Raw genomic sequence first — 9,407 nt, forward strand, 5'->3', positions numbered from 1 at the left:
TGAGCAGGAAACGAAAGAGGGCTGAGAAGCTGAAGCAGCGTGGACCTAAGTGGAAGCCCTCCAAGGAGGCTGCTGTCCCAAAGCAGAGCGTCCCTTCCAGGAGTGAGGACTCGGGAACACCTCCTGTGCCGACTCCCTCTGAAATCTGTGCCACCCCAAGGCCTAAGGACTGTGCTCCATCCCTTGGGAAAGCCAAAAAGAAACACAAAGGAAAGCAGCAGTTAGCACAGCAGCCTGCCAACGGAGCTGCTCCCCTGAAAGAAGATGCTGTTCCCAAGGGACCCTCAGCCCCCTTTGTGTCTCCCCACAGTTCCACCAGGCCACCACCAGCAAAAAGGAGGAAATCAATGACAAAGGGCAGCAGCCAGCCTCTGTCTTAAATAGACTTGGAAACTCGTTGACATTGTCTCTGGGTTGAACTTTTAGATCCTGATGCAAGGCTGGCCTCCCCCTGTGCATACAAATGAAATTTAATACACATATTACCACTCCTAGTTGCTGTTGTGTTTTTTGAGGGGACTGGGTTTCTCTGGGGAGAAACCGTTGTGCACTATTCAAATGGTAAATTTTTACCTTCCATTTCTTAGTCTCCAAGGAAAAAGCCAAGGAGTCCGACCCAGGGTACCAGGGAGAAGAGAGGGCAGTAGGGAAGACTGTCTCTAAAGTACCAGAGGTCCTGTGCCTACAGACAGATTCTTAGGCGGTGGCTCCCCGGGAAGGGCTAGTCTGGCTCCTGCCAGGGTTGACTCCACTCACGGGGCCTCAGACCCGGGAAAGGTTCAGCGCTGATGCTCTAATGAGGGCCTTTCATTGGCCCCCTCTGCTCCCTCCCTCATGACCTTTGCCCTCCTGTCGGGCCATCTGATTGGTCACTCGTATCCCACAAGCATCTCATTGGCTCTTCTCCTTACCCTCTGCTGCACTGGTCTCCTTCTCCCGGCAGAAGGCGCAGCCATGAATCCGTTATTTGGTCCCAACCTCTTCCTCCTACAGCAGGAGCAGCAAGGCTTGGCCGGGCCGCAGGGGGACCCTCTGGGAGGTGACCACTTTGCCGGGGGAGGGGACTTAGCCTCGGCTCCGCTTGCCTCGGCCGGCCCCTCTGCCTATTCGCCTCCCGGGCCTGGTCCGGCGCCCCCCGCAGCCATGGCTCTCCGCAACGACCTAGGCTCCAACATCAACGTACTCAAGACCCTGAACCTCCGGTTTCGCTGCTTCCTAGCCAAGGTGCACGAGCTAGAGCGCCGAAATCGGCTGCTGGAGAAACAGCTGCAGCAGGCTCTAGAGGAGGGTAAGCAGGGCAGGCGGGGCCTGGCCCGCCGTGACCAGGCGGTACAGACCGGCTTCATCAGCCCGATCCGGCCCCTGGGGCTGCCCCTGAGCTCCCGGCCGGCTGCCGTGTGCCCCCCATCAGCGCGGGTGCTGGGCTCGCCCGCCCGCTCGCCAGCTGGACCCTTAGCATCCTCTGCCGCCTGCCACACATCATCCTCCACCTCCACCTCCACTGCCTTCTCCTCGTCGACCCGCTTCATGCCTGGCACCATCTGGTCCTTCTCTCACGCCCGCCGGCTTGGACCGGGACTGGAACCCACGCTGGTGCAAGGGCCTGGCCTGTCGTGGGTACACCCTGACGGGGTGGGCGTCCAGATCGACACCATCACCCCCGAGATCCGTGCCCTGTACAACGTGCTNGCCAAAGTGAAGCGGGAGCGGGACGAGTACAAGCGAAGGTAGGGACAGGGTTCAAGACATGCCACACACAGACAGGGTCAGGGAGTTAGTGAGGGTTCCCAGAACGGAGAAGTGGGGGACGGGGGTGTGGGGTGGCGGGAAGAACAGTGTTAACAAGAGTTGAACTTCCTGTGATGATGAAAAGTGAGGAGCAGGGAAAGATTTGGTTGCAGGGACCCCAGAATCCACAGACAGTTCTCAAGTCAGACTCGTGGCTCGAAGCATTCTAGAACACTGGGAACTGATACTTTCTTCTGGCATGTCTCCCTGTCTTATGCAGGCTGCAGTGTTTGCATGACTCTGCTAACTGTGGGGTGTTGTGTGGTATGAAAGGGAGACATCCGAGAGAGCTCTGCATCTGTGGGTCTTGGTTGTCAGGCCAGCTTCAGACCTTGGGGGCAATTTCAGGACATAAACTCCACATATGGGGTGAAGGGTGCGGCTTTAATTCTGGAGGCAAATTAAGTGAAGTTGGAAGGAGGNAGTGAGGGGCAACTGTGCCTGCCCAGGGCCTCCTCTAAGGCATGTCCCCAGAAGCCAGGTCTCACCCTGGTTCCATACAAGAGGCTCAAGGGCTCTGGAAGCTAAAGATATTGCTTGGAACAGTCAAAACACACAGGAAAAGCGAGAAAGGGTACNGGATCTCCTAGGACAAGGAGAAGGGATGGCTGTCATAAAGCTGGTGGGGGCGATCTATCAGAAGACTCTCCGACCAGGACGAAGTAAAAAAAAAAGAAAGTTGGGACATGGGCACGCCCTACAGAGATACAGATGGACTATCTCAGGGCTAGCACAGTGTGTTCTGAGGATGAAGGTTTGGCTTTCTGAGAGGAACCCTGTCCCCGGCAGGTTAACATAAGAGCTAAGAGGAAGGGATGTCACATTGGAGTGCTGGCTGTTTATCAGGAGGACTCACTGGATGGCTGGTAACCAGGCAACAGGACAGGGCCACAGGCAGAGCCAGTTTTCTCAAGGCTGACCAGGCCCTGGTTGAGGAGGAAGTTGGTGGCAGTCAGAGGGGAAGCCCAGGCTTGGGGGCTCCAGTGTCTTTATCTAATGTGACCCTTTGGGGGATAAGCCTGGTCTGTGTGTGCAGGCCAAGGTGGCAGGGATCGCTATCTGGTTATAGCTGTGTGTGAGGACCATTTGGAGGCTCTGGGTGACCTTCGAGGGTTGGTGATCTCTTAGCATCCCCCAGGTCACATGCATCAGCAGGCTTCCTGAAGTTTAGTCCTCACCCTGGCTTCCATGACTGTGGCCCATGTCTTTGGGTTTTTAGTTATCCCAGCCTCTAGGCACCGCCCAGAGCCTGCCCGCACCTGCCTTCTCCCCTGAAGGGCTTAACAGCCAGTGGAGCACTGACAGTTCTGGAGTTCTGTTGTAGTCCTAGGAACAGCTGCTCTTCTCCAAGGCATCTTTTAAAACAGAGACTGTTTGTCCTTGGTGCAGCTGTCTTGGGCAGCAAAGAGTTATCCTTGGGGACTGGTTAGCTCATCACTGCAGCACAGGGTCGTGCAGAGGGCCCGCGGCTAGGATTGCATGGTACACGACACTTGCCCTTCCACCCCAGTGCCCCCTGCCTCCTTCTGGGCTCCTCACACCGTGCCCCCACACCCCACGCCGTTAGCCTGGATGGCGTGCAGAGCTTGATTATTAAACTGGGCAGGATGGAGGCCCCGCCACCCCCTAGGCTCCTGTCTTCAGCTCCTTTGCCTGGGTGATATTTTTCTTGGGGCTCAGTTTTTCCAGTAATAAGAATGCTCCTTGCTCTTTCCCTTCAACTCAAATATAGGATTTATTTTCAGGCGAAGCCTTTGGTAAATGTAGCAATTATGAAAATTGCCCAGATTCTACCCAAGTTATGGGAACCTTGCAAAAAAAACAAACAAACTGAGATTTGAATGCAGGCCACACTGCACCCATCGGTACCAGGCTGGAGACCACCGTGGGCATCTAGATAATTCAGATTTCTTTCCCTGTCTGAGCCATCTCATTAATCATCATCTTGCCTTAAACTTGCTCGTGTTTCACTGGGATTTATTGAGTTCATTATCAGATAGGACTTCTGGCCCTCCCTGATGCGTCTTTGGCCAGGGTTGTAACCTCTTGTCTATCCTATGGGNTTTTCCTCTAGAGACTCACAGACTCGAGGCACACAGGATGCTACATCCCATACTTGTAGAGGAAGAAACCAGAGCCTAGCAAAGACAAAGGTCTCGTGTAAGAAAACGTGTAACGTGAGGTTATCAGACTCTGTCACTGCNGGAACAGAAGGAGAAGCAGGCGAGGGGGAGTGCAGGGCTGGCAGGAAACGGGATAAGAGGGTGTGAGGGAGGGCCACAGCTGAGCTGCATGGTCAGCTGCAGGGTGGTGGCTAGGCTGGCCGCCTCTTCTCCTGGCTGCCTGGAGTTATTATTAGGAACACTGCAGTGCGGCTGTAGGTGCTGGACACGGGAGAGTCATAGAACCTGAGAGGGTGAGGGAGGGNCAGGAGCGAGGAGAGAAGGGGCCCGAGAGCTTAGTCCTCCTGACTGCAGAGACTGTCCTCGGCTGCCTCCTCTCCATGAGTCTCATTTTGAGCCTTCTTCTTNAGCTCCGTTGCCCTCCTTTCTGAGGCCANAAGAAGCCTATGCAGGCAGAGTGCAGGCGGAAGTGATGAGATCACGCACACAGGCATTGCCTTGGGTGCTGAACCTTCAGGGTCAAGCAGCATCCCAGCTTCCATCTCCATGACGGGATGGAATGTACGCCTAGCCCTGGGTAGCGAGCACCCCATAGTCACTGCTCCATAGCAAGTGCCTTCGGCCTGCTGACAGTGTGGGTCTGAGCTCTGGGGTGAGAGATGCTGTGCAGCTTGGCCTTGCCTTCTCGCCCACTCACGGTTCCCTTTCCCCTGGGTGTGGTTACTCAGCAATAGCTAGCTTCCCGTGCCTACTTTTTTCACGCTGCTGGGGGGACATCACGCCAGCCCTGTGACCTTCTTAGAGCTCACTTCAAGGGGCTGGGTGGGGAAGGACTTTGCTCCCAGCCAGGCTGCTGAGCAGCTCTTGACCCAGCCTGTGTCCTGCAGATGCTTTCACAGGAGGCAGGGCACAGCCTAACAAGCTCTGGTCTGTGCGGGCAGGAGCGGGAGACCGGATCTGTGCCACTGAAGGTGGGAGACTGGGTCACAGGGGGGACATGGTGGATTGGTGTGTGGGCAGGAGGTGGGGGATGAGACCAGCCAGACAGCTGGCNGAACTGGGCCGGTGTGGGGATGGGTACTGCAGAGGCCCAAGTGGTAGCAATTGTTTTTAAATATAGTTCTTGGTACGTGGTCTGGAGGTTCTGGGCAAGCAGTTGGTAAGCTCAGCCCTTGCCGGGAAGTGTGGAGCCATTCAACAGCTGCAGCTGCCCCCTGGTCGGCCGCCTGTAAATTCTTGCCTCAACCAGTTCCTATCTAGGGAACCAGACCGGAGGTCTGAAGCCTGAGCCTGAGATGGAGGGAGGGACAGGAGCTGTCACTGTCATGGCAGGAGGGACTCTAGGCTGTGTTCTCTCCCCTTCCCAATGTCTGTCAGGTGGGAAGAGGAATACACAGTTCGGATACAGCTACAAGAGCGAGTGACTGAGCTCCAGGAGGTGAGGGCAGCCACCCCACTGCCCCTGCATCCCTGTCCCCACCCCATGGCTTTTCCCACGCTGACATCATGTCCCCGTCTCCCGGCTGTAGGAGGCCCAAGAGGCCGATGCCTGCCAAGAGGAGCTAGCCATGAAGGTTGAGCAGCTGAAGGCAGAGCTGGTGGTCTTCAAGGGGCTCATGAGTAATGTGAGTTCCGCCCTCCTCCCCCTGGTCTTCCGCCCTTCCCATCCTCCCTGGGCTTTGCTCTTCCCCAAGGTCTCCATTCAGGAGACAAAGAAGCTGTTGCCCTGTTGCAAAGGAGGAGGCTCAGCTTCACGGCTGGTCCAAGCCATTAGACAGCTCACACCTTAATCCCAGCCCTCGGGAGGCGGAGCCAGAACCATCAGAAAGCTGAGGGGGTTCAAGTCCAGCATCATCTATGTTTAAAAAAATAAAATGGGAATGTGCACAGCTCTGAAGCCGGCTGCCTAGGCCCATGTGTGAATTCTGCCACTCAGTAGCTGTCTGACCTTAAAGCTATTCCGTCCCCACCAAACCTTCTCTTTGCTTCATCTGTGGAATGTGGAAAAGCACAGGAGGAAGGACATCTCATTATCTGTCTTGAAGCAGATAATGCCCCTGGCTGGTGTGCACTGCTAGACAGTGAGACAAGTGTCATTTATTACCTCTCCCCAACCCCAAACCCCCTAGTTTTTCTTTTCTTCTTTTTTGTTTGTTTGTTTGTTTTTGTTTTTGTTTTTCGAGACAGGGTTTCTCTATGTAGCCTGGCAGTCCTGGAACTCACTTTGTAGACCAGGCTGGTCTCGAACTCAGAAATCCGCCTGCCTCTGCCTCCCAAGTGCTGGGATTAAAGGCGTGCGCCACCACTCCCTGGCTGTCTCTTTTATCTCTGGGGATTTACACTCAGGAGGATAAAGAACTGTTGTTGGTTTAATGGAGGCCCTGCTGTCCCAGCCTAGGCTGAGCCCTCCCAGGTCTGTGTGGCTGGGTGTGAGTTTCATGAGGCTCCTGGTGGATGCGCCCAGTGTGGTCGGATGGGCCCCTGAGAAAAGGGATGCTTCATCCAGCAGGTCAGGGCTTTGTGGAGGAGGCGACAGTGGTGTGCTCGGAAGGATGAGGATTTTACTGTGGTTTTATTGGTTCCAGCTGGGGTACTGGGTGTCTCCTCACTGCTCCTGATGTTCCCGGTACAGAATCTGACAGAGCTGGACACCAAGATCCAGGAAAAGGCCATGAAGGTGGACATGGACATCTGCCGCCGCATTGACATCACGGCCAAGCTCTGTGACTTGGCCCAGCAGCGCAACTGCGAGGATATGATCCAGATGTTCCAGGTGAGAGGCCTGCTGGCCGTCCCCTCGGGCGGGGGCTGGGCAAGGGAGAGACGCTCCTATCATGGCTGGCCTGGATCTCAGGTCCCGCTGCCCTTCACCCTGGGACCCATCTCGTCCCCTGGGGCCCTTGGTGGGACTAGGCTGGGAGGCAAGGAACAGCCTCAGGAGAGAGGTTTTGGAAGCCGTGTCTAACTCCATCTCCCCCTCCCCTCTCTGTCTGCTTCTCTTCTCTCTGGTCCTCTCATCTTTTCTCTTGCTTTCTCCGTAGAGGAGGCTGGTTAGTGTTCACTCACGCAAGCTTTCTGTCCCAGCCCCTGTGTCTAAGCCACCCCGCTCTCAGTCTTGAGCCACTGGGCCCTTCCAAAGAGATGCCTTCTTCCTTTCTGTTTCTTGCCCCCTTTCCCACCCACCCCCATCCCCTCCCCCGTTTTAGTCTCTTCCTTCAGCGGCCTTCCAGATCTGGATGTGATTCAAGCTCTCCCATAGTAAACACACGCCTCTCGTCTTCCTCGCAGCTAGAATTGGGTTCAGTTGAGTCCTCTAACGAGAAAGACTTCAAAACCAAACCAAACTCAATTCTTCCGTAGTCGATAAACACAACTTTTTGCTTTTCCTAAAGATTTATTTTATGTGTATGGATATTTTGCTTCCATTATGTCTGCGCACCACATGAGTGCCTTCTGCCCAAGGATACCAGAAGAGGGCATTGGATTCCCTTGGAGTTATGAGGGCACTGAGCCGCCACGTGGCTGCTGGGAATTGAACCAGGGTCCTCTGGAAGAGCATCCAGTGCCCTTAACAGCTCTCTGGCCCTCGTTAAACACAGCATCCTGTGGTTACCACGAGCCGTTTCTCTCCTTATCTTACTGGTCTACTTCCATTTCTCTTCCTCCTTTCTTCGCCCGCAGCCTTGCCCTGTCCGCGTGTGTCTGCCTGTTTCTGTTCCTGTCATGTAACTGTGTCTCTTCTGTCTGTCCCCCTTCCTGCTGGCCCTGCCTCACCCTGCGGCCTCCCTGCCCACCCTTTCCTCATGCACCCGGCCTCGCCTCTGTAGTCTCTACACTTGTCTCCCATTAAGGTCCCGTCCATGGGGGGGCGGAAGCGGGAGCGCAAGGCTGCTGTGGAGGAGGACACCTCCCTGTCGGAGAGTGATGGGCCCCGCCAGCCTGAGGGTGCCGAGGAGGAGAGCACAGCCCTCAGCATCAACGAGGAGATGCAGCGCATGCTCAGCCAGCTGTGAGTCCTGCAGCTCCATCCCAGCTGCTCTCACCAGACACACCCTAACTGACTCCCTGCCAGGTCCCTGAGGCCAGCCCCCAGCTCCATCCCAGCTGCCCCAACTAGACACACCCTAACTGACTCCTTATCAGGTCCCTTAGGCCAGCCCCCAGCTCCATCCCAGCTGCCCCCACCAGATGTGCCCCATTCCCCCGAGGCCGGAGTTCCTATAGTGCCCTAAGCCTGTGCAGAGGCCCCAGCGCCCTTGACACATGGGTTCCCTGTCTCTAGGAGGGAGTATGATTTTGAGGACGACTGTGACAGCCTGACTTGGGAGGAGACTGAGGAGACCTTGCTACTTTGGGAGGATTTCTCAGGCTATGCCATGGCAGCCGCAGAGGCCCAGGGAGAGGTAACCTCCCCTCCTGGCCTTAGGCCCCTCAGGCTCTGCCCCTGTGTCCTCCACACCCCGCCCCCTCCCGTGCTCTGTCCCCAGTGTGGCTTCCATCCTCCCTGGCTTCTCCCCACTCGTGTTTGTGGACCTCCTCCATTCTGTTCCCACTAACCGCACTCTCTCTCTCTTCCCACCTCGGCCTGTGGAATGCCCCTACCCCGTCCCTCCCTGGTCGGCTGCCCCTCGGTTCCCCTTTCTCCAGCAGCAGGAGGACAGCCTGGAGAAGGTGATCAAAGACACGGAGTCCCTGTTCAAAACCCGGGAGAAGGAGTACCAGGAGACCATTGACCAGATAGAGGTAAGGGTGCCGGCCACAGGGGCTCTGTCCAGGGCTCAGGAGCCACGCTGTAGGTGTGCTGCTGGCCTCCTCCTTGCTGAACCCCAGGGCCCGAGCTTCCATCTGTTGTCAGGAGTGATCCCCTCAGTTGTGGTAGCTATAGCAGGTCCTTGAGACTTCAGGATCTGGAGGCACATAGGTGTGGGTTCAAATCCTGGCTCTGTCACCACATGGAACAAATCTTTTGCTGTCCCTCCCTCCTTCCTTTTTATTTATTTTTTACACACACACACACACACACACACACACACACACTCTGTATGTATGTATGTATGGATGGATGTATGGATGGATGGATGGATGGATGGAGTGTCAGGGAACATGTGCAGTCCATGCACATGTGTAGAGGTCAGAGAACACCATGTGGGAGGAAGTTCTGATCACTGTGCTAAGACTCCTACCTGGCTGACAGTAGGGCGTGACAGCAATCAAGTTTAGGTCTTTGGACTTGGTGGCTCATGCCTTTACCTGGTGAATCATCTCCCACTAGACTATCTTTTTCTTGTCTGTCCCCCCGTTTCTTTTTTTTTCTTTTCCCCCTGACAGACAGGGCTTCTCTGTAGCGCTGGCTGTCCTGGAACTCACTCTGTAGAAGTTACTGTGCCTCTACTGGGATTAAAAGTGTGTATCACAACTGCAGGCTCTCTTGTTCTTTCTGAGTGTCCTTCCCACCCCTGCCTCTCTGTTTCTTTCCAAGATCTTGTCTTGTAGTCT

The 9,407-nt window shown here is 55.6% G+C and overlaps 2 protein-coding genes across 2 annotated transcripts in view; both read left to right on the plus strand.

Moving 5' to 3' along the window:
• Nucleotides 1-418, plus strand: part of Nop2 (NOP2 nucleolar protein) — an 18,328-nt gene extending 17,910 nt beyond the window's left edge. Inside the window, exon 12 of the mRNA XM_029478267.1 lies at nucleotides 311-418. Within this exon, the coding sequence (XP_029334127.1) occupies nucleotides 311-418 (108 nt within the window). The remainder of the gene's footprint in view (nucleotides 1-310) is intronic.
• A 502-nt stretch (nucleotides 419-920) lies between these two features.
• The window catches only part of Iffo1 (intermediate filament family orphan 1), a 15,751-nt gene continuing 7,264 nt past the window's right edge, over nucleotides 921-9,407 (plus strand). The window contains exons 1-8 of the mRNA XM_021164183.2: nucleotides 921-1,727; nucleotides 5,289-5,349; nucleotides 5,441-5,536; nucleotides 6,544-6,684; nucleotides 6,953-6,961; nucleotides 7,763-7,920; nucleotides 8,194-8,314; nucleotides 8,559-8,707. Of these exons, the coding sequence (XP_021019842.1) occupies nucleotides 955-1,727; nucleotides 5,289-5,349; nucleotides 5,441-5,536; nucleotides 6,544-6,684; nucleotides 6,953-6,961; nucleotides 7,763-7,920; nucleotides 8,194-8,314; nucleotides 8,559-8,707 (1,508 nt within the window). The 5' untranslated portion in view covers nucleotides 921-954. The remainder of the gene's footprint in view (nucleotides 1,728-5,288; nucleotides 5,350-5,440; nucleotides 5,537-6,543; nucleotides 6,685-6,952; nucleotides 6,962-7,762; nucleotides 7,921-8,193; nucleotides 8,315-8,558; nucleotides 8,708-9,407) is intronic.

This window comes from Mus caroli, chromosome 6 (assembly GCF_900094665.2).
Source record: "Mus caroli chromosome 6, CAROLI_EIJ_v1.1, whole genome shotgun sequence".
Classification (NCBI taxonomy): Eukaryota; Metazoa; Chordata; class Mammalia; order Rodentia; family Muridae; genus Mus; species Mus caroli.